Below are 14,648 nucleotides of genomic sequence, written 5' to 3'. Positions count from 1 at the left end.
TGTGTGTGTGTGTGTGTGTGTGTGTGTGGGATCAAGCTGAGCAGGGAGGGTTTTATTCAGGATTTCATTAGCAGGGAATAGGAGATGTTTGGCCTGGCCAGCCACCTCTGGCTCAGGGACAAGAGTGTGTCTGTAACCCAGCTAAACTGTCTGCAAGGGCAAACACTGTGGCAGTTTTATAGAGTTAAACTGCGTTTCTTTATATATTCCTCTCAGAGTGGGAAAGAAAGTGTGCAGAGGTCGAGCTCCAGAGTTTATTCACACTTGGAGCTGTCTCACTGTGCTTGTGGACACAAAACATGTTTCCTGCGTGCTTGCAAGCACTCTAACGTGACATGGCTTTAAACAGTATCAGTGGTTAGCAGCCAGTAAGGTGAGACACTGGAGTGTCAGAGAGAAGAAGGCAGTTTGTGTGCTATATGTATCATTCTTTTCTAGAGAAACTTGGATTTATCTCCTACTTTTGCACCACCTCATTGATTAGACTGAGCCATTTGAATGTTATGATATAAATCAATATTAATCCAATCGACCAATATCTTGTAAAAAATACTGTTTTTCAAAATAGAAAATACTCAATGTCACCCAAACAGATGACCCATCATTTGCTTTTTGGCACATTATTTTACCAGTTTGAACATTTCCAAATGTTATTACAGGAATTATGAGGATCTTTCTTAGTGTCGAGCTGAAATAATCGCTGCATGCACAAGCAATGAAGTAGGATTCCACACACTGAGAGGATTTCATCATTGGTTGAGTGGTTTCACGTGTGTGACCAATTATTTAGTGAGTTTTGCATTTGATCCTCATTTGTTGGATTCATCTCTCGGATCCTGGTTGATGGAGAGTTGCTCTATTGATCCAACCAACAGTAATCATTAAATGTTCTGCACATTTTATCTTTTGATTGTAGACTTTGGTTATAAATCTATTTAGAAAGGGGAAACAGTGCACATGTTGCTCTTCACGAATACACATATTCAAATAGAAGAGATTCGGAAGAAGCCTCTGTAAATGCCAAGCTCTCATTTTGTGGTCTGTAACCTTAACCTATGCTTTAAGGTTTACCGTAAGTGTCAGCAGAGGAAATTTGTGGGATGTAATGATGAGCTCTGCGGCTTTATTTCAACCTGTGCTATTTGCATCCTGCTCATCTTATGCTGGATTTGTAGTTGACACAAGGGTTTAGGAAGGGCCTCACTGTTGAGGCGTACAGAGGAGGTTTTGAGTCACCACAACACCAGAAGGCTGCATTGTACATGATCAGGCTGCATTGCACTTTAATTATATTCCCCGCATGAACCGCGCATATATTCTTTGTTTACTTGCAATGCATGCGTCCCTGGGAAGGTCTGTCTTGTTTTATTCATAGACGCGAGACTGTGATTGTAGGCCTGTCACTGTAATTACATTATCGACTTATCTTACACTGTATGGACGCAATCATTTTTTGCTGACCTCCATTTCGCCCGTTGTGTTTTCATGCGTGTTTGTTTACACAAGAATGTCTCCCGTGATGATGCCAGAATAAACAGCAGAGTTTTCACCACCGTTAAAAGTCTTGGGCGCGGTGCCTAAGCGCATTTTCACAGCGTCTAAGCCGAGTGCACAGAAAGGGAAGAAAAAAAAATAAAAAAAATGCTGAGACACGTTCTGGTGTCATTTCAAGTCTGCTCTCTGTGTCAGAGTTTCAGTGTAGGTGGAGCTCAGGCAGCTTCTCCACTCACAAACAGCAGCAAAGACTGTGAACCAGGTCAAGTGATGACAACAAGTTACTGTACTTTGCGCTTTTTGGGAAAAAAAAAAAAAGAAAAGAAAGAAAAAAGCCTCAACTGCAAAAAAATAAAAACCTGGCAGTTTAGTGCCTGTTAAGGAATATTGCTGTCTCTGTACTGTAATGTTTAATATTTATTTTGCTGCAATTTTTGTTAACCGAGCCCAAAGGTCCATTATATTTATTATTTTGGTTGTGTGGCTTAGTTTTGTTTATGCTTTAATTGTTGAGGATATTTTAGTATTGTTTTCATATTCCAAATCTGATGCCTGAATATTCTTAGGAACTAAGAGTTGCTCTGTAGAGAGTGTAGTTGCATCATTATAGTATTATATTACTATATCAGTGGTATAAAATGGTCTTAAAAGGACAATAGCATTGATAGCATGTATTTCTGGAACAATATATCATTCAGCAGGCCTACTACAACGTCCAACAGAAGTTGTTGTGACAGGCCTATGTGACTGTAGTGAGCATGAGGTTTTCAGCGGATTCATGTTCCTAAAAAGATGATTCTTGTGATCCCCAAGCAGTATCTCTACCACTCACAATGTAGTTTCATTTCTTATTAGCTTCAACACATTTGCCAGCGAAGGACAAAATTTTACAGGTCCATGCCATGAAATCCATGGGTGATGAAAGCCACTCTACGGAAACTGGTTGAGACATTCTTCCACTTCACTGTGTGTAGCAAAAGGTTATCCATGGAATATTTTTCACATTTTCTCCACTGAAAAGTCAGCCTCTCTTAACCACAGCAATGACTACCCATATTACTCTTCGGTCTCCGTATAAATGGCTGGTTTCAAGCATCCTGCTATGGATATTAAAAGGCATTCTGCAAAAATGTAAAAAGACCAAATTGCTCGAGAGAGAAGGATAAACGACAAAATTACTGGAATGTGCTTAACATCACAGATCCATTTACAACCATCTATGTACAAGGGTGGAGTTTTCTCTTAACGCGTACGATCTGCACTGCTTTGAGACAAGAATAGATACAGAACATGATATAAAGACTGAGAGTAAGAGAGTAAAAGAGAGCAGAGAGAGAGTGAGAGATATATATAAAGAAGCAACAGTGGAGTAGAATGGAGAACACATATGAAGAAAAGCCCCCAGGCCATTCTTTCAATTATCTCTCTGGTCCCCGGTGCAGGGATCACTCACCCACCAACACACAAACCTGGTCACACTTCTATCAGTGAGACTGAGAGTAAGAAATGAGCTGACCACATCCTCACAGCAATAATGGCATCATGCATTCATTGCACAGCACGTATGCAACTAATAACTGAGTTACCGAGTCAGAGTTTGAATTACATACACACATTCAGACTGTAAACACAACATATCATCGAATTTCACTCTTACATACAAACAACAATCCATTCAACGTGAGTCGCACTTGTTTACATACAAACACATTGAAAAATCAGCTTAATGAATTTGATTCATCATGAAACAAAACGAGCAATTTAACTGTATGCGATGGATCACTTTAAAGTGGGAGAAAGTGAATAAAAGTTGACAGCGTGTAGGCACAGATGTAGTGAAAGTCCCTCTCCAGTTGTTGTTTATGTTGATTATGTGCTGTAGCCCCGGCCTCCCTCTCCGCTTATCCCTCCACACTCGTGGCAGTTTGAGCACACCAGCTCACCTCTAATCCTGCTAAAGCAGTCTAAAACTAAGTTTTAAAAAAGCTGTCACATTTGAGTAATTCAGCCCTACATGTTCAAACCAGAAACTAAATCTAAAGAAGAATAATGATCCGGAAAGTCCCAGTTTGCAAGTTGAGACTGCCAACAGTACAGTTTAGTTTTAAGGTGGAAATGCCCTGCCATTACATTGATTGCTTGTTTCACTAATGCTGTGTGTTTTGGCGTCTTAATAACCACATATGGACGTATTAATAAGGCAAAAAAAACTTGTTTTAAGAGGTCTTTAATATAGACAACATCCACCCATGTGTGATGCCTGGCCAGACCCATTCCCCATGCAGACATTCTGTGTGAACAGCTGGGAGCATCATGGGTTAACAGGTTTGGAGTAAAAAGGCTCCCACACAGGTCAGCTAAGGGTCTCTTAAGGTAGTTACTGAAACAGATGCAGACAAGAGTCCCAACACATACCAGCGCAACACTGTTTATTTGAATGACTAAATGACAGGTAGACTATAAACAGAGTCTCTTTGCTCGTTATACATCAAAATCTGGTTAGAATGCATGAGCAGTAGACTAAAAAACTGTTTGCTTGGCTTATTTATGCTTAAATTTGTGCTTAACAAACAAATAACAAGAGCTAAAGTGTCACATTTCCACGAAACACTGGATGTAGAAATGCGACAAACAACAGCAAGGTGATCTTTGTAGTTTTAAGTAAACTGGGGATCTGTACTAAAACCTGGATAAACCCTTTAATAAAAAAATAAACCTTTGTTATGGCACATCATATCTTTACATTTGCTGACCATTTTTGGCCTGTTTGTAAAAAACGATTATGCTCTTAGTGGCAGATGCGGTGTTCAGAAAGATAGTAATCTTTTGGATCAGGGAATCTTTAAACAGCACACGCTATATAATTTTATACAGTGCGTTGTGTTTATACAGCCTGTCAACAGCAGCTGGCTCTGGCTGAAACACACTCAGCATTAAGCTTCTGGGTCACAGGGACACTGCAAAACCTGAAACGGCCTCTGTGAATTAGTTAAAGCTGTCTTGAACAATGTATTTAAAGCTACAGCACAGGACTTTCACATGTGTTGTCATATGGCAACGATTACTTTATCTTAATTTTCTTAATAGGCAGTAACGTAGAATCCCTCTTTACTGTTTAGTTTAGTCACTTTGGCAGGACAGATGCATGTCGTGTCTCATTACCAGGGAATTCTGTTTGCACTTCTTTCTCCAGCGACACCTGGCACTGACCAGTGTGTCATATGAGGCCTCCTGAAGTGGATTAATAGCCCAATATGTAGGCACAGTTCCTACAAGAAAAGAAAAAAAGATGTACCATCTGGGGTTTGTTAACTTTTAATTTTCATCATTACGACCAATTTAGACATTATAAGTATTTTGTAAAATGCTAAAATGAATTTGTTACCATATGGCAACTATGTGTGAATATAGAATTGAATCTTTGTGCGTTCAACCCATATATATATATCAGTAGATGACTGTGAGACTATGCTTGAAATGCATTTAAAAGAGAAAAACGTATCTTTTTGGTAATTTCAGACATTTTGTTCCTGTAACGTATCATCTGCATTATAAATTCCATCAATGAAAATTAAAGTTTTAACAGAAGAAACTGTGATATCCCAACCAAATGATGCGCTATTCCACTTTCCTTTTTAGTCAACATAATTTTAACAATATTTTCCGAATAGAAGTTAATATACAAGTATTGTAGATACTTTATATGTGCAATATATGCTATCTGGACTATACAGAAGTTGACACACTACACTGTATTCGTATAGTCATTAAATATTCATACAGTATTTGTACGGTCCAGACAGTTTAGTATCTGAAATTGTAAGCAGCACTTTTTCCTATTGTCGACTGTATGGCCAGTTTACATATGCTACTTTCATCCATCGAGCATGGGGGGAAGGTTCTGCTATGGGAAAGAAGAAAGGGGTAGAAAGCTTTTCAGCAGGAGAGCGAGGGTGAGCTTGTGGGCAGCGATGGAGAGAACAACACTGATGAGAGCAGCGACAGTTCAGTCAGAGACAGACTCATCTGAGTTTGTTTGAAAAACATGTTTATGATTATTAATGAAGTGAATGATGCTAAATTAGATTTCCAAATTGAAACTAAATAGGAAATGAATTTGTTTTTGATCAAGAAAATCATGTCCCGTGTCTTATTACAGATGTTATTATTACCATACATTCCAAATAACTACTGGAACTATATTAACTGTGCAAATATTGGTTTCTCCATTTTGCTAAGTACAAGTTGGATTTCTTTTGTCTTATTTTAAATAAATAGATGGCGTTTTTTTTCAGAGAAAATTTGGTTTTATTGTGCCTCCCACAATTGCACATTGCAGCCATTGGCAACAATTTACCAACAAGCAGCCTTTAATGGTTTTATACTCTTCATTTGCTTTCCATTAATTAAACAATTTTAAGTGATGAAAACAAATTGAAAAAGAAAAAAATCATGTTTAAGCCCCAATTCATTCACAGTCACCTGTTAAAATGGAGTCTGGATGTGTTGGGGTTCTCTTCTCTACAATATAATATTGTGAGGTCTTCACTTTGCTATGTGTCTTGAGATGACTTATGTTTTGAATTTGTGCTTTACGATTAAAAGTGAATCAAACTGAATTCTTGCAATAGAGGGATAGCTGCAGGTAAATCTCTCTGCAATTCCCTGTATACTGGAGTTTTAAATCTCCTTCCTGTGGTGACATTCCTGCCCAGCACACCGTTAGCGATATATTCTAAACCAGCTATGACTGGTTAGCCAGAGCTGATAACGGTATGAAGGAGTAGACTACAGCAACTGGGAGTATGGTGGAGCCAATGGTGGAGAAATGCTGGAGGCATCAAAGAAAAGTTTCTGATGCTCCAGATAAAAAAAAAAAAAACTCAACTTACAGACTGAAAATAAAGCCGTCGGAATGTACGAAATAATCAAGCGTGTTTGTCTATTTCCTCTGACTGCCAGAAGGGGGAGACAAAAGTTCTGCACTGCTGGTCTAAACATCAACATTTTACACAGTTTTCTTCATCTTTCTGTGTGTTCTGTGACTGAAAATTGAATGTTCTGTATTTTGCTGTACATCTAAAGGCCAGCACCATAAAATGGAAACATCATTTGTCATTTGTAAAAACCTGGACAGCATAACGTCAAGGGGCCGTAGCCTCTACACTGAATTACACTCACACACACACACACTTAAAATAGCCAACAGCTAGAGGTTGTGCTCTTTGTCTCTCTCGTTTCATCCTCCCAATAAAGTCTTTGTCAGGCACTTAGCACTGTGTTCTAAAAGGCAGCACAGTGATGGCCAGAGCCATACATCTCAGACAGCTGCGATATCAGAGCAGAGTCCTGGACATTTTCTAAGCCCGGCGATTCGGTGAAGTCAATTTAGCTCTACACACGATTTGCCGAAACATCTGCGTACTAACTGGAATTATGTTTGCTGCCAGACAATATTAGATTGTTGGACATTTTATCAGGAAGTGTTGGGGGCTGTTGGAGCCCTCAGCAATTTCCGTGGTGTAACTGTTTGAGGTAGAGGGCTCTGACAGGAGCTTTTAAGAGGCAGAGAATCCATTAGACAAGGGTCGCTACAAAGTGGCCAACTATTAAAAATGCAGCAGCACCATTATTCCCTGACCCAGCCTACAACTTCTATCTCCTTCGCTGCATCGCTCTTTATTTCCCTTTGGATCGCTATCTCTTTTTCTTTTTTTTTTTCCCTTCTTTTTCTTTTGAATTCTTTTTGCTAAAGCCATCTGTTCTCTTTTTGATATGTCTGACTCTACTCTCCTTCACATCCCTTTTTTTTTTCTCCCTCCCTTCCTCCCTCCCTCCCTCCTCCACATATTTTTCTATTACAAAACTGGCAGGGGTAAGCTTCTCTCACCCCTCCGTGCATGTGCTGACCCGCTGAAGCTTTTTCGCTCCCATTCAACATAGTAAGGCACTGGTCAGCGTCCGCTACTGTACTGAGACAAGAATAGAACAGCCCACAGAGAATAATAAATGGACATATATGGGTGGTTAGGAGAGTCCCTTTTAAGCAGTAAAAACTACCCAGGCCCGACAAACTGAACAGATGGTAGGAGAGAGGGAGAGAGCGAGAGAGCCCAGAACACAGTGGGAGAGAGGCAGGAAAAGAGAGAGAGAGGCAGGGAGAAAGCGTTGGGTAGGGCATTAGAAGAAGGCAACATAAGGCCATTCTCTCTTCTCTACATTGGCATATGACGCTATCGAGATCAGAGCCGAGATCCAAACAGAATAGCTGGGTCTTTTAACAACATGCACATAATAATATTGTCGGTTGTAAAACTACAACTGATGCAGGCGGGCAGATGTGTGAGCAGAAACAGGGCATGAGCAGAATGCACGCTGGGCTGTAAACCCTATACCCTCTGTTTACTTTGCACACTAAACACACACAATTCAGTGTCTTTATGTGTGTGTGCGTGAGATGTGCGCTGTATAATTTATGGTCGTTGTCTCTGCTAAGGCGAAGTACTTTATGTTTGACAAGAGGAGGAACAGAAGCTTGGAAGGAGACGAGGAATGAAGGGGGGTGTGTGTGTGGGGGGGGGAGGTGATATGAAATGGAAGATCAGTGGATGAGTTAATCAATTTTTTGGTGTTCTCTTTGTGTTTACACATGCGTACTTCCATGTTGTGCGTGTGTCCCTCATTCCCCGCTGCCTTTATGATGTTTACTCATCACAGCCAAGCCAACCACTGACCACATTTATCTAGCGCATAATAGAGAGTAATTGAATGTGAAAAGCTCATTTTTGAAGCGATGGAATATTCTATTTAGATGTCCAGGCGTGTCCGCATGTGTCATTACTTTGATATCAGCTGAATGCTGTTTCTCATTACCCTAATTAAAGCTCCTTGTGTGCCGCTGAGCATATTAGCACACTGATCTGCAGCAAACTAATGATCGGCTGGTTGATAATGTGACTTTTTTTTTTTTTCCTGTTAGCCTCTCTTATCTTGCTCTTAGTGATTATCATCAAAGATTCACATCCTCACTCAATCATCATCAGAAGCTAAAAAGAAATTTGAATAGCTCTGCTATATTCAGACTCGCTCCACGCGGGCACGCACAGCAGCTGAGAGTTCACACACAGACATGTTCATAGAGAGGCATAAAATCATGTGCACAGTCAAAGTGAGGAAAAATATGTTTAGGATCAGAGACATTAAGGGATAAAAGGAGAAGATATGTACGAGGAAATAGTTTTAGTTTAATAACTAAAGATAAGGAAGGGTGCTCACTTATTACCAAGTGTCCAGCAGATCAAACCACAACTTTGAGAAACTTCAGCTTCATATATGTCAGGAATGTCACTTTTCCACCTCTTAAAAAGACAAGACGTCAGATTTTGTCACTGCTGTGAAATTTGCTGTGATGACAAATTCCACCACAACCACAGGACAACGCTCAAAAATCATAGCAAGCTATAATAATTGGTTTTGCACTTTCATTTGGTCCACCTCAGGATTTTACAGTCTGGATTTTTCTGGAAAAAAAATGCTTTCAGTCAATAATTAATTATGGCTGGTAAGCAACAGCGCAGGCATCAAAAACATAGCAACCGAAACCAGCACACAGGAGCAATTAGGAAAATGCTAAACATTGCTTATACTTGATAGATTTGAGCTATAGCTTGTCCCCGTGGCTACAACATACCCTCTGGTTAAATTTGAACAAATCATGCAGCGAATGCAACAATGCATCTGCGCTTGAGCATTAGCCCTCCCCCTGATCCTCATACCCTCTTATAGCCGTGATTAAGAGGCACTAGGCTCACATAAGAGGCCATGCTGCCCCTCCCCACCCCCTGCTAATGTACACCAACTGTACCTATAGCCCATTATGGAGGCAGAGGAAGAGCAAATCTCTGTTTAACAGCCACACATTTAACACACACTCTGTCATCTGGCTGAGCATTGTTAGTTTGAGCTAGTCATTTCATAACTGCCTTTGTGTAAAGGTGGTGCATGAGTGTGAGGAAGTGTTTCCGTTTAAAGATTGGTATTGTGAGGCAGGGAAGGCAACGCTCATATGCACGCACACACACACACACACACACACACACACACACATGATTGATTTCCACAGAAGGAGAACCTCCACTTTCTGGAATCAAGATTAATAAGAGGCCGATCAGATCAGTAAGCAAAAGGAGGAGGACGAGAGGGAGAGAGAGGAGTGAAGAGTGAGAAAGCACTGAAGCAAGATACGATAAATACAACCGGTTTAGTCTTTGTCTGCTTTTGTCCATTGTGCACAAAGCAAAGGAGCCTGAAAACCACCTGAACACCTACATTCACACCCACAAACACTCACACTCACACACAGATACTCCCCAGATTTGAAGGCAAAGAGCAGAACAGGCAGATCAAACACCGGCTAGTTGTCAAGGTCCATACAGATGTAGAACTGAGGAATCGGACACACTCGTGAGCGTGCACAAAACTGTTCTTCTGGGACCTCGAGAGCTTTAATGACAGCAAGCTGCACTAAGAAGGGGTCAGGTGGGGAGGGGGAGTTCAGAGGCCACACACTGACACACATTACCCAAACAGGATACACACCTGCACTTATCCGCACAAAAGCGAGCAAATAGACGGACAAAGTTACATGTACAGTCACGGATACAAAACTGAAATACAGATGGAGTTTCCGTTCGTCGATGGATGCATATGCGAACACACACTCGCCGTGCAAGCACAGCCGAGAGTGTACGCTGGGGAAGGTAGGATCCAATTTGATTTGACCTTGACAGCAGAGAGAGGGGCTGGTGGGAGGGAGGGATGGATGGAGTGTAAGGAATGAAGTGATGGTGTGGGGCCAGATGCCTGTTGCAGATACTTGAGAGAAATGAGATGACCTTGAACTGATCGAGATAAATCATAGAACAAGAGACAGCAGTGTGACACGGTGACATCTGTACACATAAAACTGTGTGACAGGGATGCATCAAATGTTGAGGTTAATCTAACCTACATGTCTGCGCAGCATAATATCTCGTGCAATAAACCTACAAATCACACGGTGATTTTTATTAGAGGCTCCACTGTCATGCATATTAAAATTCTGCTTCGTTGTTATTAATAGAAAATTAAATAAGAATCAATTTTAAGTTCCTTATAAACCAGACGCAATCACAATCATTTCTTACAAGTGTAAAATTGTGATGCAACTGCAAAATAAATGCTGCCAAGAACACATTCTGACTACTGTTTTCCAGTATTACTTGATTTAAAAAAAACAAACAACAAAAAAAAGAATTTATCAAGATGATAAATTCGGTGTTTTCAATTTTAATTAATCCTTCCGAGGGAAAAATTGTTTGAAAAAAATAAAAATAAAAAAAAACAATAAAAACTTTTGCCAAGAAATAATTAACATTTATATCCTTGGAGTTTCTTTCATTAAAAGGAAATTTAGAAACATCACGGTTTATATCATTCGGTAGCAGACAAGAATTTCCTTCTCCAGATTAGCAAAACAAAAAGGCGTCCTTATCATTGGAGATGTTGTTTATTACCAACAAATCACAGATGTGCATTAACAAACAGTTCTCAGTTTCTGTTTGTTCATCTTGAGCACATTCTTAAAAACATCAGACAGCTCCCAGATGTGAATTTGTGCGGCTCTGAGATCAGCAGATAAATGGGCGATGTCGACATGCCGCAAACGCAATCTGCATATGTCATCTACAAATGTATCCCGCAGTTAATTGGAAAAATTTATTGTATTTTTACAAACTAAAGCCAAACAGCAGCTACAGTGGATGTGTTTAAGCCAAAAAATAGAATGTATTTTAATGAGCGTGTGCTTAACTGCGCTGAATCCGTGCTGGATTGAACATGTGAGTGACAACAGAATAACTACATTAGTTTATCAATCAACACAACCGGCAGCTTTAATCTGTACAGTAATTGTCGTAAACTGACATTATCCGCAACTTGTGGCAGTGAGGCATGCGATATAAAAAGTTAACAAGCAGTGAAAATGCCTTCAATGTGGAACCATTTTAAATTAGAGAAAGAAAGCAGCCCAGCATCCACTTGTAATTTCTTGTGAGGCAGCGTAAACAATGCAACTTTCAACATGACAAATTTGATATTTGTAGAGCCATTACTTACTTTGGTCAACATTTTTGTGAAATGAATGAACATATCAGAAACGTTAACGCTCAGTGATACAGAGCTACACACGTATGTCCAGGTAAACCCCTTCCTGAACTGCATGATTTTACTCTTATCACTAAATAATGAGTTTACATCAAATTTTAACATAAAGCAAAGAAAATCACTAAATGTAATTGCAACTGCATTACTTCTGTATTGTTGTTTTAAGTACTAGTATCTAGGATTCTGCCTAAATGTGTTGCTATTGGCCTGTAAATGCACCCTGCAGTCTGTCTGGTTCACAGTTCAGCATATTTTTAACCACTGAGCAATAATTTTCTTACCTGCTCTTCCCACACTGCGTCCACCCAATAGCATGATCTCTCTATTCTCATAGCATCCCACTCCCACACTTTCTTTCTTCGCATCTCTCTCCATCTCTCTTGCCTACTGACATGTACACATTTGCTAAAATATTGCAGCAAACCTGCCAACTTCTCACATTTACTATCACACAAATGAAAAAAAAAAAACAAAAAAAAACAAATGAATCATGGCAGACAAAGGGAATGGCGGGTGATATGATGCAGGAGCAATCGATCAGGCCTTTCGTAATCCATTTTCTGCTTCTTGGTGGTAGAAGAATCAGAGTGTGTGTCAGTGTGTGCATCTGTGAAATGTATTTATCAAGACAGCCTCTGTATGCAATCTATGTGTGAGTGAGAGAAAAACTTGAAGAACAAAGAAAATTCTGGGCTCTGCATTCTAGGTAATCCGAGAAGTCTTATCGGGCTCCATCAATCATTCCTACAACACGCTATCGTGGGTGAGCACTGTGGGATGGCAGTATGGGCTGGGAATGGCTAGCAAAGGGAGGGGTGGGGGGGTAAGGAGGGAAGGGGTTTTGGGGGTTGAGGCGGGGGTGTTGACAGAGTGGGACAAAGTAGGAGAGAAAACAAGGGCTGAGGGACGGGTGGGCCTCCTGCCCTGAACTTGAACTTGGAGCCGGTGGGGTCGGCGAGGGGAGGATGGGGTCAAGTGCTCAGCGCGGACGGAAAAAGAAAAAATCCAGCCGAGTGACATCAATATCTCCCCCGCTCGGAGACAGATGGGGGACAGGGGACGTGGTGCTATTTAGCAAGCTGTCTCACGAGGCAACTCCAGCATTTATCTCGGTGCCTTTTTTCAAAGTGTTTTAGCACAGGAGCCGAAGTGAGTAAATTCTGCTGTTTTGCAGGCTTGATGAAACACAGCTCAGATATGCAACAATCACACCCTAACCGAGGTGAGATTTGCTAAAAAAAAAAACCAACAACAACTTAAATCTGACACTCGTCACCACTAGAAAAGAGAACTGCGTCTTCATCTGCCACTGATAGGGAATGATATTTAAAGAGGTAGCAGATAGATAAGGAATAAAGTTCATTTAAAGGGGGAGTTGCAGGATGGTTTTTGAGACAGTTCCAAGATGCGACACACAAACACATTTATTCCCTTTGAGGGGTAAAATAGGTCAACCTTGCTGACCATCCTACCTTAGTCTGGAGATAGTGGGGGTAGTAGTATGTGTAGTGGGGGTACATTGGCTGCTGCTCCAAACGTTTTCCCATGTAGCTGGAATCCAATTGAAGGTCCTGGAGGCTGGTGATAGAAGCTCACAGGTGGGGTTACGATCACTCCGAGGGGCTGGCCTGGATCCTTTCAGACGGCTGTTTCCAAGAGTGGAGGATGCAGAGAGAGCACTCTCCTCTCGCTGGTGAAGGTGATAAATGCACAGAAGAAGGGGATGGAGAGGAGGACGGATAGTACTTGGGATTTCAGTCTGTCTACTTGTCTGGGAGCTCACCGGGAACCCTCACAAAAACATTCTTCCCCGGAAGGTCTGGAAGGAAAGATTCCTGGGAGAAGGAGGAGGTGGAAAGGAAGATATGAGAGGATAGGCAGGAGGCAGTACAGGAAACAATAGAGGGAATTGAAGAGCAGGACTGAGAGAGGGTAAAAAGAAGAGGGAAGAAGAGGATGATGAAGAGGAGGAGGGATGAATGTGTTGGGATCCGGTTGCCGGTTCCTTGCACTCTCCGCACTAAAAATTAGACTCACTCTTCTTCTCTGCTGCCCTGAACATGCCCCTCAATTTGCTTTCCAGCGTCTCTCTCTCTCTCTCTCTTGTCTCTTTTCTCTCTTCCTGTGTATCCGTTTCCCTGTCTCGGTCTTCCTCCCCCTCTCTCTTACACCAGACGAGACCCTGATCCCACGGGGAGCTTGGCTGTATCCTGGAGAACACACGCTGTCCTCTGCTCTATCCTCAAAAGACAGTGAAATCAGCGATGAACTCACACATGGATGTGGAGCTGGGGAGAGGAGGAGGAGGAGGAGTAGAGAGGGTGGTCTGGAGCTGAAGCTATGACTGCCTTTTTTTTTTTTTTTCCTCACTCTCTCTCACTCTCACTCCCTCCCTCTTTTGTTAAGCTCCGGGGATAGATAGGTAGATATCGCTGGAGCCCGGCGTGGAGGATGAGCAAAAAAAAAAAGAAAAAGCCTCAGTAAAAACTCCTCTCGCTGAAGGAAGAAGCAGATAGCCTTATCCAGACGTGCACTCACACAGAGGAAAATCCCTTCTGATCCACAAGGTGCCCCCTTCCAACTCTCTTCTCTTTTCTTCTCTTCCCCTCTGCGATCCCTCTCTCTTTCTTCTCAAGCTCTCTCCCTGACGCCTTGCTTCCCACTGAGTCTGGCAGCCGTCACTGTGTGTGTGTGGTGGTGGTAGTGGTGGTGGTGGCAGCAGCAGCGGCGGCGGCGGCGGCGGTGGTGGTGGTGGTGGTGGTGGTGTGTGCGTGTGGTATGTGTGTGACTGTGCATGTAACTGAGAGGGGAGTGTGTTTGTGTGGCTGTTGGCGTCTGCTCTACTCTGCTTGCTGAGGCATAGAGGGGCTCGGCTTCAGCGCAGCTACGCTCCTCCCTCACTCTCTCTCCTCCCTTTCTCCGCCGCTGTCTCTCGCCCACTGTGTTTATCA

The 14,648-nt window shown here is 41.7% G+C and overlaps 1 protein-coding gene across 4 annotated transcripts in view; it reads right to left on the bottom strand.

Annotated features, from left to right (window-relative positions):
* The window catches only part of LOC103370884 (RNA-binding motif, single-stranded-interacting protein 3-like), a 132,257-nt gene extending 117,882 nt beyond the window's left edge, over positions 1-14,375 (bottom strand). For 3 of the 4 annotated variants that reach the window (XM_008300067.1, XM_008300066.1, XM_008300068.1), the window contains exon 1: positions 13,170-14,375. In XM_008300067.1, coding sequence (XP_008298289.1) covers positions 13,170-13,244 — 75 coding nt within the window. In that variant the 5' untranslated portion in view covers positions 13,245-14,375. The remainder of the gene's footprint in view (positions 1-13,169) is intronic. The other variant, XM_008300065.1, reaches the window with a different exon arrangement.
* Positions 14,376-14,648: the final 273 nt, after the last annotated feature.

This window comes from Stegastes partitus, unplaced genomic scaffold (genome assembly GCF_000690725.1).
Source record: "Stegastes partitus isolate 25-593 unplaced genomic scaffold, Stegastes_partitus-1.0.2 Scaffold1495, whole genome shotgun sequence".
NCBI lineage: Eukaryota > Metazoa > Chordata > Actinopteri > Pomacentridae > Stegastes > Stegastes partitus.
The sequence above is the reverse complement of the archived record's forward strand: the minus strand, read 5'-3'. Positions and strand labels throughout refer to the sequence as shown.